Source organism: Mytilus galloprovincialis, chromosome 14 (genome assembly GCF_965363235.1).
Source record: "Mytilus galloprovincialis chromosome 14, xbMytGall1.hap1.1, whole genome shotgun sequence".
Lineage (NCBI taxonomy): Eukaryota > Metazoa > Mollusca > Bivalvia > Mytilida > Mytilidae > Mytilus > Mytilus galloprovincialis.
The window spans coordinates 18,045,313-18,069,584 of NC_134851.1; the positions used below are offsets into that span (position 1 = coordinate 18,045,313).

The window sequence follows — 24,272 nt, forward strand, 5'->3', positions numbered from 1 at the left end:
TGTACACTTCAATTGGCCCTTAAGTCTTATTAGGTGTGGAAATTCAGCAAACATAGAAATAAATTATAAATTAAAACTTTTAAATCTATAAGACATTTTAATATCTAGTTTTTTGGGTGCATGTTTTTTTTTGTTTTTTTTTTGGGGTAAACAATGAACCATTTTAATTTTCTTTGCAAACTAAATTGAACATTATACATATGTAGCCGTTATACATGTTATATGTACTCCATATAAATAAGCATTGTTTTTTGCTCAACAAAAATTTGATCATTATTATTGTTAAGATATTGAAATGGGAATTTTTTTCCTAACATATAAAAATTAGGAACATTTGGTATGATTGCCATTCAAGGCAGAGTTCGCGAAAAGTGTCAGTCCTCAGGATTTTACCAACAAAATTTTGCGTAGGACTGACACAATTTTAGTATTTTTCAATAGAATTAATAATGAGGACCAGTAGATTTTCTTCAAGGACCACCAGGGGAAAAAAGATTTCGCGAACTCTGTCAAGGTAGTTAAAAACTTCCATTTGTATGATTGCCATAGATCATGTTGATTGGTAATGATACAACACTCTAGCAGAGACTTGAAATGACAGACGTTCACAACTATATGTCTCCGTTCATCCTTCTTCAATAAGCAAAACACATACCACATAGTATAAGCTGTAAAAGGTCCCGTAAGGACAAATATAAAAGTAATCAAAGGAGAAAACTGTTCTAAATAAATATGGACTCCTCTGTGCAAAACATGGAAGTATTTAAGAGGACATTTTTCAGATATTACGCCCAGTAAGAGTTTGTGTACATGAAAATTTTATAACAAAAACAATAATTTTTCTATTTGAACATGGTGAGCTGACGTCATATTCTTATTCTTGAGAGTTTCGGACACACAGCAGGAATATCAGTTATCGTATCTGAATCATAGATTTACAATCAATCTTTTGTCGATTTTGACATTTTAATCGTTTTAAATTGGTGAGATTTGAAATGATTTAAATTCTTTTTGCAACAATAGAGATTTTAAACGATGTTATTTACGATTAGACATAGTTCAGGGATGAGGTGTGGTTTTTATGCATTTAAAAAATTTCCATTGCGTCAAAAATACAAAGAAGGTTACTGCCCCTGTCTTTCAGTCTACTTTCAGGTTACTTCTGCATGGGAAAAATCAAAAAGAATTGTTTAATCATTCTTTTGATACATTGTGTAAAAGTATATGTCTTATAACTTCTAGCTATCATGAAACTTCTTTTTCAGGGATTGATGATTTGAAAAACAGTTTTACAAATTTGTTATTATTATTGATGGCAGCTTTAGTGACACATTATGATATCCAATTGAAACTTGATGATACATTACATATTATTCATGTTTTGTCTCAAATCAAAGTTTACCAAATTTTAACCAATGTTAATTTCAGGAATAATTTATTGAAGAGTCTCAAGGCATTCTTTATATACATACAAAGAAAAAGAAATCTTGCTGCCAGATAATAATAACAATAATAATGCCACCAAGAGGAGGGGGGGGGGGGGGGGGCCGGTGCATTAAAGATTATCCTTGTCTGTCTGTATAATCTTTGTACTTATTGAAATTGGTTTAATTTATGTTTTCTAACTGATAAGTTTCTCTTAACTGAATGTAGTAAAAAACTTACACACAGAACACCGATCTAGATTTAAATTGGGTGGCATCTTGAGTTATGCCCTTTAGAAATGGACAAATTGGATCTAGTTTTGATTGGGTGGCATATTACATTTACCATTCTTGAGTTATATGCCCCTTTAGAAATGGACAAATTTCTGTTTTCTAACAGTTGTCATAAATCGCTTGTTGTTTTTATTTATAATTTCATCGAAATTATTTATATTTAAAGTTTGTGTTAATATGTTAAAATGAAATTTCAAATTAGAAATAGACTATATTTTATAAACTCCAGCTGTTTTAGTCAATATGTAAATTTAAATTAAATGGACTATAGTCTAGGGAACAGAGGGAATACCTGTGTGATTTCTGTTGTATTATTGATAAGTCATAAACCTATAAGTTAACATACTTGTAAACATCACAATTTAATTGAGAGGAAAATCATAAAATATGAGTGTTTTTTGTCAACAAGGAAATAATCTCTGATTTTAGGTAAGAAAGTTTTAATTTTATTTTTTCCATGTTTGGTAGAATTTCGTAGAAATATTAAGAAAAGCCAGAGTTTTTACTGCTAAACATGCGTGATCTTTTTTTGAAGAAGTTTAGTTTTGTTTCAAGTTTTTTCAAAAGTTTATTTTTTTTGAAGAAATGAATGGGAATCATCCAGCCAGAATTTTACTAGTTCTCTTTTATATATATTGAAGCATAAATTTGAGTCTAATTTTGTCACAATTTAAATTTGTATTCATAACAAACTTCAACATCTTTTAAAACTTTATAAAACTTCTTTTAAAAAATTGTACCCATAAACTTATTCTAGTGTGAAATCCAATTATTTTTTAAGCACATTCAGTCTGGCTATTTTAAGGAATGCTAGGGGAAAGAAAGAGTAAAAATTTGTATTTAAGATATACTGGTATATATGTTCAACCGATATTCAATAATAATAAGCCTCTAATAGGCGGATCCAGGGGGCCTGCCCCCCCCCCTTTCATGGGAAAAATTTGGTTGATAATATAGGGAATCACTGAAGCATGGCTGGAGCTGCCCCCCCCCCCCCCCCCCTTAGATCAGTCAGCGGGCCCCCATTAGGAAAAGTTTTGGATCCGCCACTGGCCTCTTCTTATATGGTCAGTTAGATAAAGATATTTCTTTTTAAAAAAAGACTTAAGGGAAGGAATGTGTGCCTAGATGCCTGTTGGTATCTTTGTATTGTTGAGTCGGATCCACTTGACCTTTAAAAGCCATCTGCTTTTAATTCACACTAAATATTTTGTGGACACAATGCTTTAAATTCAACTTGTATTTAGAAGGGTTTTTGATGCTTGACAGCAAAGGTCATTAAAACCAGGCTTGATGTATGACAATAAGAAAATAAATTCACATGATTTGGTGGGGAAAATGTTTGTGTACTGATTGAATTGCTATTATTTTCCTTTCATTTCATTTTTGAATGTAGATTAAAAATACAATTGGTATAAAAATTGTTCGGATTGTTAAAAGGTTAAAGAAAGTTATGCTATTTGTCACAATGAACTTCTGAGCAGGGATAGGATAACCTTGGAATGAGAGGGAGAAATGGGATTCTCAGGGAGGGAACAAGGAGAAGAGGGGCAGTAAAATATAAGTGTATGCCGGACAGAAGTTTAGTTTATTGGAGTTAAGAAGAAAGAGTGGAAAAAAGTTGAGTAAGGGGACAGAAATAAAAGTTGGGGAGGAGGCATTATTAGAAGTAACTTTAAATCAGAAAACTTTGTCCATCCTTCCTTTAAAATGCTCATTTGATCCATATGCTACATGAAATTGTAACAGCAATTGTAGAAAAAATGTAAGGAGCATGCAATCATGCAATTAAACTACCTGCACAAAGGTCTTCATGGTGCAATGTCATTATAAACCAATAAAAAGAGATGTAGATCAAATGTCAATGAGACAGCTGCAATCAAATTACATAATTTAAAACTATAAGACATCTAGAGGTCAACATCATTGTCTTTAACAATAAAGAGAAGTCTATACTATGTCAAATTCTGAATGGCACGTGTCTCGAAAAAATGTGATTAAATTTAAACGGGAGCACTCAATCTATAGAGTACTTAGTATTTAAAACAAAATTCCATGACTATAGTGACTGCCCTTCTTATAAGCCAAATGTTTACTCTCGTAAAACCCCCTTCATTATTAAAAACTCAGCATCTGTGACTGCCATTATATGTTCAACTTATTTCACCCTATCCCCCTTTTTTCAATCCATTTTTCAATGATTATAAGTTGTTATGTTTTGATAGGTTCTATAATACACAATAATTCTACGCTTAGATTAAAATGAATTATTACTTCATACATTGAAAGATTACCCAAACATATATATGATCTTTTAATTGGATTAATCACTGTTTTTAAGAGGATTAAGATTTCATGAACTCCAGACTGAAATTTTCAAAGTATTGTTAATTTGGTTTCAAATAAACTCTATCAACAATAGATTTAACAGTATTTAATTACATTTATGTGAGTCAGGTTTAATGTTTCTGTGTATTGTCAAACTTAATGAATATTTATTAAGTAACGACATGCAATGCATGGTACATTGATAGATAGCAGGCCTGGCTAAGGCTATATTATGTATATAGGAATGAATTAATTGGTTATGTAACCCTAAAGATAAAGAGTTTGGTAAAGGTCATCAGTTTTTGGTGTGGTCTTTTCATATGCCTGTCCAAAGTCAGAAAGCTCGTCAGATTGTGTATGGGTATGTTGATTAGTTTAGTGTTTTTCTTTATTATCGACTCCTAGGAGTCGATATTAAGAATTGAACGATGGACACACTCTGTGTGTGAATTTTTCTTGCTACCTGATTGGAAGATATTACGAAACTTGAATAATCAAAGTTTATTAATTGGTTAGGACAATCCAAACCTAGTAAATGTCCTTCAATCCCGTAGAGTATCGGATTTGTCCTCTCTATTTTAGCAATTAGATTTTGCCTGGTCATTAATCATGCATATTCATGATATTGGTACACAGGTAACTTTTATCTATAAATAGTCGAATCTTCTGGAGTTTCGTAAACAACAACGTTAAACGATATATACTACTTCATAACGTGTGACCTCACGTGTGTGGTAAAATTTGTTGATTGATGCACGTGGCTATTCTAGTAAATGAATATATCTACAAAGCGAGAGCACTTTCCATTTCCATCAGCCAAGAGTCGACTAGCCCTTTTTGAAAGGCTAATGCTTGTTCAGCATGATGAAATAGAAATGGAATCTTTAGAGTCACAACTTTCACATTATGCTTATTATTGTATATTATTGAAGACCTCTAGATGTAATGTTTAGTTTTTTTTTTTGTTGGGATGCTGTTTCATTGACATATTTTAATCTAACATCTTAATTTTTTTATAATTTTTTTGACTGCATTGATGCATTTATATAGACTGCCGAACAAGAGTTTTTGTAAAGAGAGTCATAATGTATCATATTTTAACTGTATAGCTTTTTAAAAAACAAACATTTTATCAACCTGAGTTATCTTTAATAACCTGTGAAAAAAATGAGTGAGTAATATGATAATTATGATATGGCCTAAGGGATGGTTAGTATTATCTTATAATCCATGAAATGTTACTCTCTTATCAGATAGGAACAATAAGAGGACTTATAAAATGGATATATTTCTGACACTTTCAGAACAATTCAGACACTTTCAGAAGTTCTTAATTTGTCTGAATAAAATTCTTAATGATTCAGAAATATTCAGCTAAAATTCAGAATTGTCAGCATCAATTCAGAATAGAAATATCAGGATTCAGAAAAATTCAGACATCATTTACCATGTAAGAAAATTTCAGAAATAATTCAGACATTTCAGACACATTCAGACAATTTTCAGATTTTTTTTTTCATGAGGGCTATTTCTAATATGGATATGAAATTGAATTTAAAAATAATTTATCACAAGAAATACTGTGATTTAATTTTCTTTTAAATTCAAGAGGCAGTGTAAATTGTGGTTATATAAATATACAAATAGACATAATTTAAGTTATTTTAAATCTCTTCTACTCTTAAAATTAAATGATGTTATTAACAAAAAATGTACTTGAGAATTAAAAATATTCACTTAAAGGCTATGAGATGGTGTTATTCATGCAAATAGGATTTATATAAGCTTTTGAACATTTATAGTACAGTTCTTTGATGTTGAACACTCTAGATTTTTGTGTGAATTAAACCTTGAAGTTATATTAGAATAAATAAATAAAAAGTATTTTGGGGTTTTGGCTGGATAACAAAATGGTCCCTTTGTACTGTAAATGATAAAGGAGTTATGTGTACAAATAAAAAGTCCTAATGCATGAAAGGTCAATGAATAAATACAGTTATATTTTTCATTATTGTATATTATATATGTGTCATATATTAAGCCTCGTCAAATTTTGGTCTACATCTATGAGAGATTATTAAATACATTCTTACTCTTCATGCAGAGTTGAAGTTTTTTTTTAGTGTAACAATTTTTCTATTTGTTATTTCACATGTTTTTGTGTTGATTTATTTTTAATATGCTTCAAGTATAATCACTGTGATTTGTGAAAATTGGGAAAAAGGCAACATACATGTAAGTCTTTTTAAATAATTTCGTACATTCTGAAATGGATACTTTTATTTCCCCTTTTCCATGCTTTTACTCCCCCCCCCCCCCTTTTTTACAACTATCAGAAGAAATTGATCTCATTTACTTTTATAAGTTTATGAAATTTTCTGCTCCAATCTTTGCTACACCGTCACTTAAATTTGATTCTGGGATTTAATATCAAGCCAAGCAAACATGGCAAGAATTTTTATTGAGTCAATGTACATTAGATTTTAAGCAAGAATTTTGTTTTCAAATCATGCATGTCAACTAACATGAAGTTGAATTTAAGTTAGAATATTTTTTTTTCAACTGAACAAGCCAGATCTTACAAAATATACACAGCTCCTCTGAAAATTATTTTCGTGCCTAAGCACTGATCAATATTATAGTGACTGAACATGTGCACATTTACGAATAGATTATGCAGTTGTATGCATAAAATAAGACCATAGTTGTGGCCTATGATCTTACTTTCTTCTATATATATATATATATACAAATTGTACAATATATTGTTTGGATCAGTGTTGATGTTTTTCAATGGAAATGGAATTAAAGAATTTATTCTAGACTTAATAGAAAATGTATTATCAAATAAGGAAATTGATTTGATTTGTATGGATATAGAATGTTGTTGACTATATTTGTTCCTAGACAAAAGCCACATATAATAAAGTTTATATTGGGTAAATATCCAAGGCGTTTACATATTTACTTTAAGTATCAAATATTAGAAGGATTTTATTTTGGAAAAGGTCTTTATGACACACAGAGGTGAGTTATTTTTCTTTTAAAATGTGTGAAATATTTCACCTAGATTATTTAATTATTACTCTGATTTTAAAAGTATGTTAACATGTATATGTAAGAAATTTTATAGTGTGAAAGCTTTTCTGTGCAGATTTATTGTGGTGTTTATTTTATTGAGAAAACTGAGACTGGATTATATAAGGTTTGAAATGAAAAAAAGTGTTATAATGAATGACAAATTTTGTTTGTATGCACCATTTTCTAAAATCCCTATTATAGTTTGTTAAATTTGAATTATTGCATGTCCGTTATTAAGATTAAGTCACATTAATAAATGCATGCAAAGATATCTGAAAAACAGGCAATTTATTATTCATTAACATTTCAAACTAAACATGTTAATAAAATTGAGACTAACAATCAGGGGAATTATATATGGCAGAGACAACAAACCAACCAAAAAGCAGACAACAACATACATATTTCTGGAATCATATTCCTATAATTTTAAAAAGTAAATATATCTCTTTGAAAATACAGTATAAAATAATTCAGTTTGTCATATTTTCTGGACACACTGTATAATACTATGTTGTTGGTCTGCTGTCTCATTGACACAAGAGTTTGAAATCATAGGTCAACTTCAGGCACGTAGCCAGGAATTTCCAAGGGGGGGTTGTTGGACTCATGAACTCGACTTTAACAGTGCTTATTTGATTTCAAGGGGGGGTTCGTCTGAACCCCCGAACACCACCCCCCACCCCCAAGGCTACGGGTATGAACTTAAATTTAAATAAAATGCTATTATAAAATGAAGAATCATGAAATAATTGACTATCTATGGCCTGTCTAAGATCTATGTTGACATTTATTGATTTTAGAATAACCATATATAAATATAATTTGATAATACAAGTTTAATTATACATTATTCATGTAATGTTATCTAGGTACAATGTAAGATGACAGTTTATGTCAAATATTGATAACAATAAGTATTCACACCTTATAAAACTATCTGATAAACAGAATATTTAATTACTATACTTCATTCACATTCTAAAGCTATTTTAATATTAGACAGATTTTGTAACAGGGGTTATTATATCGCCTCTGTCATATGTTTATTCTTTTAAAGATTTAGATATTTTTCCCTTTGTTGCTAGAAGATTTACAGAGTGTTGCCATAAGTATTCTTCACTTGAGATTTTTCACTATATATTTCATGTTAGACTACATTTTTTCAAAAAAATATTTTGGAGTCATTTCTGGTTGGTACTTGTTTAAACTTGGTACTTGAGACTTATAGAAGGATAATAATTGATCATGGGAATTTAATCAAATACAACAATTTTCTAGGACAATTTTCGCACACATATGTGGCTTAATATAATGTGAGTATCTTCATCCAACCGCAACAAGTTATACATTCATTGATTTATGATTTAGATTCTCTTTCCGTGATTTTTTAGGACATTTACTGATACAAATGTGGCTTGTTTCCCCTTCCAATTGCAACAAATTATACATCCATTGATTTACGATTAAAATTCTCCTTCAAATCTTTTGCACCATACATGTCAATTGCTCTGATTTAAAACTCATGGTAAGTGTCCCGTTCTTATTGCACTTCAAATAGTACAAGAGAATATTACATTGATTCAATAATTTAGTCCGCCATAAAACCGGTTTTACTTTTATCAAACGTAGTTATCGTAATCACCTTCAAAATCATTAAACTGTTATTGTCAACACAGAGATGATTAGTGCGCTTTCATTTTTACCTGAGCTTGTTTATTTATTGCGGTAATTAACATGTATGGCAATCTATCAAATACTAAGGGGAGATAACTTAAAACATTATTGTTTGGGAATTACATTCATACTGAGGTGAGGAATTTTTTTTGTTATTTTATTTCTTATCAATGTAATTCAATAGGAAAATGATTAAAAGAAAAATGAAGGGTTTATAAAAGTTTAATAAAACGAATCATGCATACTAATTAAAGCCACTTGAAGACAAAAAATGACAACTATAGTATTTTCTTAAAACAATGGATAATGTTCACCTTGAAAGAGGATTTTTGAAGTTGCTCACGATCAGATTTTTGAAACAATGGCTTAAATAAGTTTTTTTTTATAAAGTAAATCTGGATATTGAAGTAGATTAAGAACCGATTAAACCAAGGATTTGTCTTATGCCTTGGATGCGGGAATCTCTCGCTACATTGAAGACCTGTTGGTGACCCTCTGCTGTTGTTTTTTATTTGGTCGGTTTGTTGTCTCTTTGACACATTCCCCATTTCCATTCTCAATTTTAAAGCTTTATTGTTACTGAAGAGCTTTTATAATAGTCTTGATAAAATCATAATAGTATTGAAAGTAAACTTGTAAATTTTTATTCCTTTAATTAATGTTATTTTGAAACCCCTGGAACAACCACACTGAAACATTTACAAAATTTAAAAAATAAAAAAAAGGGGTGGTTGGGGGTTCCAACCCCAAGACCTCCCCCTCCTTCTCTTGGATCTGCCAATACATGATAAATGATATTAAATCAATGTTATTTTGAAAACCCTGAAACAACCTCACTGAAGTATTCACAAAATTTAAAAGGAAAAAAAAGGGGGGTTCCATCCCCAAGACCTCCCCCTCCTCCCCTTGGATATGCCAATACATGGTAAATGATATTAAACTAGTTATCAATTCAGCATTTGATTGGTTTAAAATGTGGTCTGATAATCACTTATAGTTGTGGTATTATTCTAATTCTCATTACTTATACTACTGCACATATATTATGTTTTTATCAACCTTTTTGATGTGGAAAAAGGACAAAAATCACAACATAGTTGTTTGACAGTTTACAAGTTAAGTTTGATTCGATGGTCAAAATGTTATTTGACATACTATGTTAACTGTCAAAGTAGGTACAAAAAAGATGTCAAGAAAAAGATTGACAAATTACATACAAGATCTATGATGTTCATATATTCATATAACAGTATAAAAAGGTAATTTGAGATATGGACGGTTTTAGTCATCAATACACTGTTATGAAATATATCTTTTTATGCCGCCCCTTTTTTAAAGAAGGGGCATTATCTCTTCCTATCTATATTTGTCCACTCATTACTGTTTCTGTTTGTTTGTCACATATCTGATTCAAATTTTTAATAAAGGTAGTTTATGATAGCTTATAAATCACTCAACTTGATACAAATAGTAAACATTTAACAAAAAAAAAATGGGTTATTCCTTAGCTTTTGTGGTTGGAAATTTGATTGTGGGAGTGGGTTATGTGATCATTCTCTTTAGACCCATATATGAATGTAAATTATGGAAAATGTCTTTTCCAAGATTTGTCTCCCTTTTCTATATCTCAAAGAATCTGTTTCTCATTGCTATAATTCTTTTTCTTTTATGAATGCTCAAATCTGTGCTAGAGGTCATAGATCCTTATAAACTTAAGTTTTTAGTGCAATTAGCCTTTCTGACATGAATCATAATAATATACCCCATCCTTAAATCTCTGTTGTGTGGTCAAACCATTGTGACATTGTTTATAAACCTAATGATGAAGTATGATGTTGTCTGGTCAAATCTTTTTCAATGTCATGACACCTGGTGAACAAGATTATCTGACCAGCTAAATAAACAGTATGATGTAGGTTACAAGGAAGTTTAATAAATGAAAAATTGTCTGTTTGTCATTATGTTTAATTATGATGATGTTACCTTTTTGTTTTTTGTTCTTTTCTTTTTTGTGCATAAATAAGGCCGTTAGTTTTCTCGTTTGAATTGATTTTCATTGTCATTTTGGGACCTTTTATAGCTAACTATGCAGTATGGGCTTTGCTCATTGTTAAAGGCCGTACAGTGACCCATAGTTGTAAATTTGTGTGTCATTTTGATCTCTAGTGGAGAGTTGTCTCATTTGAAATCATACCACATCTTTTTTTTATATATTTGTTAGACAATTAAATGAATATTTTAAAGCAACACCAAAAAACTATTTATAATGAGAGAGAAAAGATAATTCCAAAATCTCAAGTTTGTAAATGATAAAAAAATAAAAGATCCCCATTAGTTTTGTAACATTTATATTTAGGTTTAACAATTATCATTTACATGAAGTTTTGTTTACACAATTATCTCCGGTGATCTTTATATTTATCTTTGAAAGTTATACAATACTTATAATCAATATCATGCTAGTTAACAGAAAATAGATTTTCTCAGTTCAAATTACATAATTTTTATTTTGGTCATATTTTGATATTGGTTTTCTCATCTTCAAAGGACTCTCTCATATTTGAAAAACAAATACAATTTATTTATAACCTAAATATTTGTTTTGAACTTTGCAATATTTAAAATAATCATGATAATGATTTATAAAGTTTATTACAAATCAATTTGGTATTGTTTGAATGCCAATTACAGACTATGTTTTGTTCTAATTCCTATGAAAATTCTCTGAGAAGGGATATAACTCTTACTAAACTAGTTGATTCAATTTTTGTCTAAATTGCTCAACCCCACATGCTTAATACTCTTTAAGAATATTTCTGAAAAGGGGAAGTAACCCTTACTGAACAAGAGATTCAGTATTTGCACAATTGTTCAATATGAAAATTCCAGAAAAGGGGGAGTAACTGTTGCTGTACTTAAAGATTACGTTTTAGTACAAGTGCACAACTTCATGAGAATTTAAGTCAGTAAAAAAACCTGTAATACAACTGTAGTATAGAAAGTCCCTGCTGAAAGGGGATAACTGTTTATATGACCTTAAAAATATAAAAAAATATATAAAAAAAAATAAAAAAATAAGAAAATTATGACTGCTATATATCACAGCCTTAAGTTACAAAGTTCACTGTCATGACTGTTATTCAAATTTCCATTCTTTGTTTTGTCCCTGTAGTTGTAGCAGGTTTACAAAGGACATAATGTGTATTATCATTGACAAGAAGAGTCACTTTGTTATGTTAGACATAAAATATGACTAGGTGTTTTGATTGGCCTCATGCCCTGTTTTACCTGATGTATATACCTACCTGAAGGAGAACACAGGTGTGTACAGATACCAGATATAATCGGAGAAAAATGTGAACTAGCTGACATTTTTAATAATGAGTTTTGATAAAGACTGATAGTATCTTATCCTCAAGTATAATTGATCATGTAATTATAAAAAAAATGTTCTTTTGTCCTCATTGGGGACCAGTACTAAAAAACATGTATATATATAGTAATTAAGTTATGTTAGAAAGGGGCATGTGTTTAGATATACTGACAAAAAAGAATTATTCTTAGCTAGTGGATGCATTTTTAAGTTGAACTATTATGATTGTTCAGTGATCTCTTGGCTAGGTCGAGATGAGGTTTTTGTTATGATATATATACTGACTAAAAAGAATTATTTTGTACCAATTATTCGTAGCTAGTGGATGCAACAATGTTTTGATTGGAACTGTTATGATTGTTCAGTGAACTAATTGTAAAGGTCAGTGGTGTTTTAATTAATCCCACCTGTTTGGGATAAAATTTAAAGAAACATTTAAGATGCAACTCAGAAGGTTTTACTCATGCATTCTATCAACGTGCATACAATTTAAAAAAAAAATCATTTTTGTCATGAAAACATTTTTAAGACTGCTGGTTTATTAGTTACCGATCAAGAATTGAAAGTTGGTTTGATAAGAATGACCTCCCCAGTCCCCCCCCTAAAATAAAAGCAGACTTTAATCAGCTTTAGATGTGTTGTGGTTGCCCTGATGTTTCCACACATTTCCTTTTTAATTTTTACACTTCATGATAGCTAATGCTCACTTTTTTGCAATAAATAATTATTATATACTGATTAACATACTTTAAATGTTAAATACAAAAAACCTAAATAATCGTAAAGTTAGGAATGATAAACAAGGAGAATAGTTATGATTGATTAACCGATATTGATGCTGTGATTTGCACAGCTTGTCATTTTCGCATTGTTGATTTCATTAGCTTATCAGTTATTATGCTTGAGGAGATATTGGCCTGGGATTTTCCATAAAGTTTGTAAACATTTATTCAATTGAATATAATTATTTTAAATCAAAGGCAGAAAATGGTTTGTTTAAATTGAGCTTGACTTGTAACTTTTTTATGAAATTTTTGTAGAAGTTTTGTAATTGGTAACGTTACATGTATGAACAACTTTTACAGGCTCATCTAAGTGCATCCACACTTGTTCAATTGTTGTATGAATATTTTTTATACTGAGTGTCCTGATTAATTTTATTTTCATTATGTCAGCTAATTAACCAAACAAAAATTTAATCACATGCATATATAAATCATAAAATCTGCCCTTTCCAAAGTGCTGAGAACATTTTCAAAAATCCATTGTGTGGGTTTAATTTGATAAAACCATGAATTTATAAAGTAGGCCATGAATTGATTGTACCAAACTTGAACTGCATAATTTCAGATTACCAAGAAAATTGTATTTCTGGATAATAAATACTTTTATTGTATAAAATTTATACGTATGTTTTTTTCTTCAAATTCAGGTCTTATTTAATTTTTGAGTGGTTCGACTGATGTTTCAGTGACAAACCAATTACAATATAATAGCTTCCTGGTTCAATCATTGCTCCCAGGAGAAAATTTCAGGGACTGAATTTTTGGGTCTCCCTTGTCACCATTTGCGAGAAACAAAGATGGTCAGTCGGAAGGGGACAATAAATGGCTGGCCGAGTTAAGAGAGACCTATATCTCTTGCATGTAAAAGACACCTATGTAGATTTTGGAAAAAAGCAGGCTAATGCCGCCCTACATGGCAGCACTCACAGCTGCTGAGTGGAAAGGAATTAAAATTAGTTGCAATAACTTGTTTCCCAATCCACTATGAATAAAAATAATTAAACTAGTGTCTGCATGGTTCCTTTGCCCATTATTAAAGTAAGATTGGCAGATCTTTAATTTTAAGTTTTGTTTTTTCAAAGCTGCACAAATGAGCACCCACAAAAGGATCTCATTTAAAATGCATTATTTGTAAATGGAAACCTTTTTATTTAAACTTTTGTCTAAAAATACATTTAAATATAATCCATTTATGCACTTTAAAGGCTTCAAATAAACTTCAATATTTATTGTTTTTTTGGTGGTCATATATTATGCTATCATATTGACAGTATAGTTGTTGCATATCCCATACAGAAAAAATGATAGGATGGCCAACTGCATTGCTCAACTGGCCGCCAGTTGAACTAACAGTTGAGGGCCAGTTGAGGGCTAGCTGGCCATCAGTTGAGCAAATAGTTGAGGGCTATCTGGATTTTTGCCATGTTTTTTTTTTTGGGGGGGGGGATGATGGTCCCAAACATTTTGGAATTAAGAGATAAAAAGGGACCCAAAACAAGCGTTGACCTATAATGGTTTACTTTTTTTAAATTGTCATTTGGATGGAGAGTTGTCTCATTGGCACTCACACCACATCTTCCTATATCTATTTTATTTTTAACTAGTTTCAGAAAAATAACTTGTATACAAGTATTTTGATTGCTCTGAAAATGTACATCAAGGTTCAATACCACATGTAGAAAGTTTATAAAAAAACTGGTGGAACCTCATGTTTATTATCAGATTGTCACATAAAAGAGTAAAGAATTTAAATAAAAGCAATCTATGATCTAATCTACTTATAGAGTGTTACAAATCAAATTCATATTGTCATTCAATTATTTATCAATATTGTGAGATTTCCTGGGGGCAAAACAAAAGTTTGTTGTGAAGTAAATGTGTAAAAATCCTGAATTATTTATTTATTTTAGAAATTACCATTTTATAATGGTCAATAGTCATTTTACAATGGTCAATGGAGACATTAACACTCAGGACAACAGGATTGACCAGATTAAAGAGATTATAATGTGTCATTTATAATTAAAAAGATGAAAAGAGTTTTATAATCTCTGATAATCTTTGTTTAGATAAAATTAATGTTAAAACATCATAATAATGGTATTGACTTTTATACCTTCTAAGAGCAGGTGAAATGGTAAACTTTAACAATAGGAAATTAGATTGCTTTAATTGATGTTCATTCATTAGGAAACTATTTACTGAAAGTGGTCTTAATGGTTTTGGGTAAAATGAACTAGCCAACATGTATATTGAGTTGATCATTATTTTCATGATATATTGTAATAAAAGCTTCAATTGGACTACTGTACTATTAATGGTGCCATTGCTGTGGATTAAATTGCAATAAGATGTCTGAGTCAATTATAAATCAAAAAAGACGGAAAGATGTCTGAGTCCATAATTTGTGCTTCCATGGGACTCCTATTATAGTGTTGTATTTGGATAGAATAGCAATTTGATGTCTGACATCTTATAATCAAAAGAGATAAATATTTGCATAATTTGTGCTTTCAATTTTGGACTCTTGTACTAAGTGTGCTGTTTCAATTAGACGTCTGACCCTCATATTATCTTATAATCAAGGGAGATAATTTAGATTCATAAATTGGATTTGACTGACTTCACTTTTGTGAAATTTTACAATATTATAACAAAAAGGAAACATAAATTATCTATATATTTGCAATATATGCTACTGGATTGATATTTGCGTTTTTTTGTTATATTTGTGAAATATATATCGGCAACACATGCAACAATTGAAGGACTTACACTATTGATATATGTTGGTTTCTTGTATAGAAAAACAGCATCTGTTACCTAATCGTATATACAGATTTAACTTGGTGAATTACATTTTCCTTATTCAAGTGAAGAAAAAGAGATTTTTACATCTATATGCATATTTTTTAGTTACATGACATATGAAATTAAATTGAGGAATAATCTCCAAAAATGGTGTTTGTGTGGACATATAAGAAAATGTCATACGGGAATGCTTACATTGAGTTTCCGTAACTAAATATTGGAAAACCATTCGACAATTATCTTGCTTTGGATGCAAAAACAATCAAATAAAACAAAAGCTGTGATTATTTTGCTGATTTTGAATACAAGTTTATAATGCATTTGACATTTAAGATACTTCTACATTGAAATTGTAGCAAGAATTATATGTTCAGAATAAATTGGGATTATTAAAAGTTTGAATTCACTTCCAGTCTTAGACATGCATAATGCATGAAATATTTACGACTGGACATTATTTTGCAATCATAATAAGTACTAATCGGAGGAGTTAATTGAGACGACTGTATCTCTGTCTGCATCATTGTTTTCAATACAAAGACATTATAATTATCAGATTGAGTCTTTTTGAATAATTAACATTTATTATTCATGAGCTATTACAAAAGAGATTATATTTCTTATAAATATTACATTATGTATAGTCTACAAAAATTGTATATAAGTGTTTGTGGTATTGTTATCAAGTGACAATTTTATTATCCCATGACATAAAAGTTTTCATATAGGATATACTAGATGTCTAAATAGGATACAAGAGAAAAATCAACTGGGCTGAATTTTAGACCAAGTATGATGGTGGTTTGTTAGAAGCCTTGTTAAGATAAAACAATTTAACATTGCATGGTTCGTTCTCTTCTGTGATTGTAACAATACAAAGGAAATATCGAAAGGAACTAATTGACAAAAGCAGGAAATTTGTTAGTTGCATGTTCTTTTCTGTGATTGAAAGTTTGAAACATAAATACCAGGAAAATATCGATACAAACTTAATTGATAATAGTCGGATGTTGATGTGTTAGCTAACTTGTTTTAAAACAATTTTATATTTGTTTGTGCTTTTCTGCAATGGAAAATATCAATAGAACTAATTGACAGAATTATGATGATGGTGTGTTAGTTAAAACTTGTAAAGTTGAAACAATTTTATATTGATTCGTTCCTTGCAACCAGGAGACAATAGAATAGTCGATTTCAAACATAGTTTAATTGTGCATTCATCATGGTGTGGTTTGCTGCAGTTGCTCAATCTTATCAAGGACCAGGAATTTTAGATCAAAATCAGGTCGGTTAAACTCATTGTCTCCATATTTTCCATTGTTCATCTAAACACCTGCTGAAATTTATTGGATACACTTACTTTATTATAAAATCAGATAAAAGGAAAAACAATTTTATTTCACAGTTTTATCATTTCATATGTGATGATTGAGTATTAAACATTTTATTTGTTTATTTGGCGACAGTCTTTTGTGAAACTTTTATCTGATAATATATAATTTAAGTGCAAACTTTAAGTTTCTGTGTCTTAATGTGCCTACAATTTTATTTTGGTGAATTAATAGGAACCTCAGGGTGGCCGAGTGGTCTAAATCATGGAACCTCAGGGTGGCCAAGTGGTCTAAGTCATAAGTTCTACTACTGTAATCACTAGCCAGTCAACACTGAGGTTGTGTCAGTTCAAACCCTGCTTGTGCTGGTGCACTAGACTCCAATCTTAATTGACATTGTGAAGGATTGTTTTTCTATTGAAGACCAGTGGTTTTTCTCCGGGCACTCTGGCTTCCTCCACCAATAAAAATTGGATGCCATGAAACAGCTCAAAAGTGGTGATTAAAAGTGGTGATTAAACACCAACAATCAATCAATCTTTAACGTGCAAGAGATATGGCTCTCTCTTAACACAGGCCAGCCCTTTATCGTCCACCTTTCATAGTCTGTCAGAAGAGGAAGATAAATGGCTGACCCATGTTAACAGAGAGCCATATCTCTTGCACATTAAAGACACCCTTGTAGATTTTGAAAAAGAGTAGGCTATTGCCGCTACAAGGCAGCACTCGCACCTGCAAAGTGGAAAAGGATTAATATTATATGCAAGCTTGTTTCCCAATCCACTGACTATAAATAAATATGTTTAAACTAATCAAAAATAGGAACCTCCTTATATATCAAAAGGAAAAAAAGGATATGGGTTATTTATGCATGACACATAATCAGTACTTTCACCACAGCCAATAATTAAAAACACAAAAAGCAAAGGAACAGATCTTTTATTGCTGTTCTTCATCTCAAAGTCACACTCGAGTCTGCATCTCAAGACACAAATCTCCTGACAAATTTGGAGGTCAGATCCAATTTCTCTCTTTCAAAGATATTTCATAATACATAGCCTATTAGGTGTTTTTTTGTCCTGTAAAAATAAATATTGTTTGATTACATATATTGTAGAGCTCCAAAGCTGTCTGATATTTTGTTAAAGCATTAGTTTTGTGTTTACTGACAATTTGACATTGTAGGAATATTTTAAAATACTGATGATTTAAATGTAAACATAAAGTAAAGTATTGTAAAAAAGTATAAAATATAATTATCTGGTACTTTATCAAACCTTTTAGAAAATATTTATAAGGGGGGAGAACTTAATATGATACTTTTGGGGTTAGTAGAGGGTTGCCACCTTTGAAATACAAATTATCACAGTTTTATTCAATAACAGTTTTTAAATGGAACATAAAAGACAAAGTTTAGGTGATATTTTATTATTTGATTTCGATACATTTTGTTTGACGTATATTTTTCCCACAATAATTTGTTAATATGATGATAATAATATTAAAATATCAGAAAAGACAAAACCGGCCATGTTTTTGTTAAAAAAAAAAAAATCTTAAAAAATCTAAAGTCATCTCACAGGTCATATATAATGATAATCAGATGAAAAGATCTGAAAAGATGAAACAGGCCACTGATTGTACTGACAAGACATACAAAAGATGAAAAGGGGAACTGACAGGTCTATGTATTGACAAAAGTGTGTAGTCAATCATTTATCAACAACTGAGGTGTATGCCCTCCCTCTTACTAAACTAAATTAACCTTAATACTGGACAAGTGTATCCAATATAGATCTTTTTGTCAATAATAAATCTTGAATTCCTTTGCAGTTTGATATTGATTTGATTATAAACACTTTAATCTATAAATATTTATGGAATTTGAAATATTGCATTATCAATTTTGACTCAGTTACATTGCATTAAGTTGTTATTTCAACAGCTGTAATTTTGTTTGAAATATAATATTGATCATTTGTTGATGTGAACATGGTGAATAGAGGGAGAGTATGGTTATATCACATGATTAAAGTGAAGAGTAACTGAATTGAATTTATCAATTTTACTGATTTCTAAAAGGTTTTTATAATGACAGAAAGGGGAGATAACTTAATTTAAACAAGAATGTTGCTGATTTTGAAGAGGAGGGAAATCATTAACATTGATTTTTTTGATTTTTTTATTGTCATACTTTATTTTGATTGAAAAACATAGCTTAAGATATTCTTTTGCAAACTAAAATTGTTAAGAAACAAAGGTTTGAACTCAGGCTGGCAAAGTTGAACGTAGATCATGAGTTTGCTCTTGTTGTAAGGTCACTTTTGGTAATGAATAGCTTTTAAAGTGTTTGGGTTCTTGAACATCCTTGGCTTTCTAATAGTTGGTTGTGATCAATTGTTACTGATGATGGTAAAAAAAAAATTTAAAAGTACTTCAGGCCAGGATAAAACATTGGAATGGAATGTGACTTCAACCGTAATTTCCAGTCTACACATAGAAACCATTGTTTCAAGCTTTCTTGTTAGCAGCATCAATTACTAACTATGATTAAAAAAGTGTTTATTGTCATAATTAAACTACATATGTGTTAATAATGAATGTTTATCATCTTGTTTTTTAGATCCATTGTGGTAATGTGATTGTCTCCCCTGAAGAAAAAGTTTCTGATGTGAAGACAAGTATAGTCTCAGGGAATCTTACAAGAGATAAAAGGAAGAAAAGTTCAAAATATGCTCTGGCTGTAGCCTCTAGTTTTGGACATGGTAATTGATATATACATTTTAGATACATTCCCATGACATGGATTTCAATCTGTAATTTAAAGGGACACAAGCTGTCAAATTCATGTTCACCGATTTGACTCAAATTTTCATTTTATTTATAACCATGTAAAATATCTATCTAAATTAAAAAAAAATGTAAAACGAACTATTTACAGGGCATGGGCTCAATAATATGTAGCTTCATTTCGTGTATATTTTAGTCTTGACCCATTGAGTTAACTATTGAGTTGACCTCTGAAGAACTTGATTGTCTGAATAATATATAAGCAATAAAAACTGAAATATAAATATGAATAAACAACGAACATGTGCAATTGGATTTTTCTAAGTCTGTTTAATTTAATTTTATAGACTAATAAAACTGAATTATTATTTCACTCTCATTAATGATTGAACAAAAAACATCATACTCTAGTTTTTTTTTATATATATATCTCATATGTGGTCCCACATTAATCTTTGGATTACACATTGGACAAATTTTCTTATGAAAAAAAAAACAGTTTCTAGTTCTCTAGATTTCATTTGTGTTCCTGTAGATAGTGGAGAATTTCAAGAATCAGGTCCAGATGCACTAATAAGTCTGTAAATTTATTTTGTACATTGTTACTGACAAATTTTTAAAAAAAATCCTACAATAATTTCATTAAAAAATTAGCTCGATTTAAAACAAACCATGTTCTGCCTTTGATTTAAGGAAAATGTATGGAAAATCCCAATTAATCTAGAGAAAGTTGGTTATATACTATAGGTACACACTATATTCTCCAATACTGTAAAAAGTATTTCCCTTTAAACATGTATGCTTGATAGATGAAATAGAAAAAAAATATTATATAAAGTAATTAAATTTCTACTTTCCAGAAACTAGTCAGTTGTAAAACAAATAAGGATGATTAAATTTTAGTTTTGTGAAACAAATTTAATTCCGCAAACATTCAGGTAAAATAAGAATAAAAGCAGGAAAATAATTACTGTTACATTCAGTGATACTTTTTGTATTTATATATCATTGGTAAAACCAAGAATTTCAGATTCGATGAAATGCATATTTTCCATGGATTCTTGCAATATCTATAAAACTTGACTCATAAAGTAACAATTTCAAAAATGCAGAGCAAGAAAAATCTGATATTTAATACTAAATTCTTCTTTTTTTTAAGCTATTTTAATTTAATTTTAAAGTCCATCCTTATAACCTTAAAGGCCTCTTTTAATATCAGTGCCTGGCCCACTCATTTAATGTTGTTTGGGTCAGTCCTCAAATACAAAGGAACACGCGAATAAATTATGACAGATTTTTGTGTCTAATATCGCTGATAAATTTGATCTATCATTTAAACAAATGATCTTATATCAGTACATTTAATACTGAAAAAATATATGACATAAAGAAACAAGGATCACGAATTATCTGTTTAGATGACAGCATTATATTGCCAAATTCTTAAATAATTGCCAATTTGTCGGTGCAAAATTACATTTTATACTATACTCGTCTTAAATATACTCCATTTGACAGAAAAAGACACCTTTCCCTCTCTAAAACAAATAGATACTTAATGCGTCTGATAGATGTCCTCCTTTTGTGTAGTTCTTGAGAGGGTCGGTGCATACAAAACAGTTTGAACGAATAAAACTGTATTTACACAAATGACAAATTTTAAATTAGTTTGAAATCAAATAAACCCATTGTTTGTCTTTAAACGCGAAGAAACAGAGAATTTGTATTAGGTACTTAGAAGAATGATAATTTACTCACTTTCATGCACACAAAGTGTCAAGATAAAAATAAATAAAAGATTTAAATCTAGTTAATTATAAATCTCCTATCGGTGCCTCTCTAGGGGTCATCTATTGTCTCTTAGATACCCATTCTTTGGTCGGAATCTTGAGAGGCTTCAGTCAACGAAGTTTGGATAGATCTCTCAACAGTTTAGACAATAATATTTTACATTGCAGAGTTTTTTCTGACACTTCCGTTGCATTGTTTTTTACATCGTAAAATATTACAATCGGATAGAAAATTTGTGATATGGAATTGTCCGTGCAGTGCAATATTTCTGTGCATCATGAGATAATATACTAACAGAAGTTTTGTTTATGATATTGTTTGAAGCCTTACGATGCTAGTAGTGAAGTTGTTTGTTAGCTGTTAAAGTTTACACAATCATTATTGGAGATATACTAAAATTCAAGCTTTGTATAGAATCACTTGAAAATATTTGTTTATCCTATTATGGAGTTTGAACTTTGGAAAAAACTTCTTGAGATGAAATTAAATACACTTCGTTTAGAGGAGGATATTTGTAAGTGGACGTTAATAACCTCATTGAATAAAATAAATATTCTAAAATTGAAGATAAGTATAATAATGGGAACATCTTGAATAAATGTGATTTCATAAATGAGGTAAACAGCTACAGTACATGAAGATTCCCTATTATTTTTGGGATACCAATTTTCGTTGATTTATAGTGGGAAAACAGGAACCACAAATTAAAATGTTCAATAAAGTGTACAGATTTATAAACTTCTATGCAGACTTTATTAAAACCATGAAATCATATATCAACAAAAGGGCAAATTTCCACCAAGCCATGAAAATTGGTACCCACGAAAATATGTGGATCCACAATAAAAAGAAACATGAGAAAACCAACGAAAGAAGGCATTTTACATCAGGAATATTTATAAGGAGTCATAAATAGTTAAAACTTTTTAAAATTTTTAGCACAATTAATATTGTCATATCGTAGTATTTTATGTACGTTATAATACTCTGTTATACTTTCTTTTTACAACATCATTGAGATTTTTTGTTTATTTCAGTTCATGCGTTTCTACAAGATGAAGACTTTGTTGTAGACAAGATAGATAGCACAACAGCTGAGGAGAAATGTTTGATGCTGATTAAGAAACCAAAATCTTCATCAAAGAAGGTACATTTCATTAACTTAGTTATGTTGTTAATAGGGGCCTGTATGGTTTTAAATTTGATATCCAGATCTGAAGAGTACTGCTATTGTGTTTTGAAGAAATGTGTGATATGAGATTAATTGATTTGATGATTATATCTAAAATAAATGCATACGAAAAAATAAAGATGTGTGATATTTGTCAATGAGTCAGCTATCCTAAAAAAACACAAAGAATTACAGTTCCTGTCTTTTTCTTTTCCACGATTTACAGTAAAGACATGTGCATTGTCCCTTTTAAAAAAATTTCAGTAAAACACCCAAATGCCTAATGCCCCCTTGTAAGGGGTATGTTTGTTTGAAGTTAGTGATCGGTATAGTAATAAATGTGATTCTATAATCATGTACCGTACCTCATATGGGTAGAACCAAATATTCTGGTTTATGTGAGAAAAAATGCTACACAATAATAAATGTAAAATCATAGCTGTTTCAAAAAAAAGATTGCAGATATGGTTTTTTTTTATTGAAAGTTTCACATATGTCTAATTTTATTTATTTCAGATGTTTAAATCTCAAAGTTGGGCCAATCTGAGTCTGTCTGACTCCCACTTGTACAACCAACCAAACTACAACACAGAGGGAAGAAAACATAAATACAGGGTAAATATAGACAGCAATCCAACAAACATTTGAGGGGTCATTACATAGATCCACTGACATGTTTTCCAACTATAGCCAATCATACAGTTTGGGATTTTCTCATTATTTAAGGAGATATTTGCTAACATCCACTTTGTGTAATCTTTGATGGATGTTCATCTTAAAAAAACACATGAAGAGTTCATGTATAGGACAGTGTGAAATTTTATTTTAGCTTTATGTTTGACAAAATATTTGGTTTCACATTTCAATATTTCATTAAAGTACATAGGAAAAAGCCATCATGCAGTCTTCCAAAGCAGCCAGGTGTCCCATAGATATACCGTCCAGCTTTAAACTGTCACAAGTCTATGAAAATTGTGAATAAATTTAACAGGCTATAGTACTATAAGTTCACAGGAACCTAAATATTATTTTCTGGATCTACTCCAAATGACATAATACTTTGCAAACAATGATGAATGTAACATACATGATGTATTACCAATACCAATAATATTCGTTTATACTGGGGTTTTTTTCTGAGATTATTTCTTATCACAGATGTTAAATTACGTAAACATTCTTGGCAACTTTATGTAGGTAACTGTGCAAATAAGTGCAGCCAGTATTATTTCCTGAACAATATGTAGATTTTCGTATTTGTATATTACGTCAATATAAGGGGCTCAATTTCAAGTAGTAAAATATGTGAGAACTGAGAAAATTAGTCCACTATCAGCTGATTCTGTGAACAAATTAAAATTACAATGGATATACCAGAGACAATAATATCATGTAATACAAGTAAATATTACCTGA

General features: G+C 30.1%; 1 protein-coding gene across 5 annotated transcripts in view; it reads left to right on the top strand.

Moving 5' to 3' along the window:
* LOC143059229 (uncharacterized) overlaps positions 1-24,272 on the top strand; it is a 54,238-nt gene that overhangs the window by 24,071 nt on the left and 5,895 nt on the right. For 4 of the 5 annotated variants that reach the window (XM_076232711.1, XM_076232715.1, XM_076232712.1 and 1 more), the window contains exons 3-5: positions 19,728-19,869; positions 22,723-22,832; positions 23,373-23,471. In XM_076232711.1, the coding sequence (XP_076088826.1) occupies positions 19,728-19,869; positions 22,723-22,832; positions 23,373-23,471 (351 nt within the window). Of the gene's footprint in view, positions 1-16,635; positions 17,059-19,727; positions 19,870-22,722; positions 22,833-23,372; positions 23,472-24,272 lie in introns of those variants that run through there. The other variant, XM_076232714.1, reaches the window with a different exon arrangement.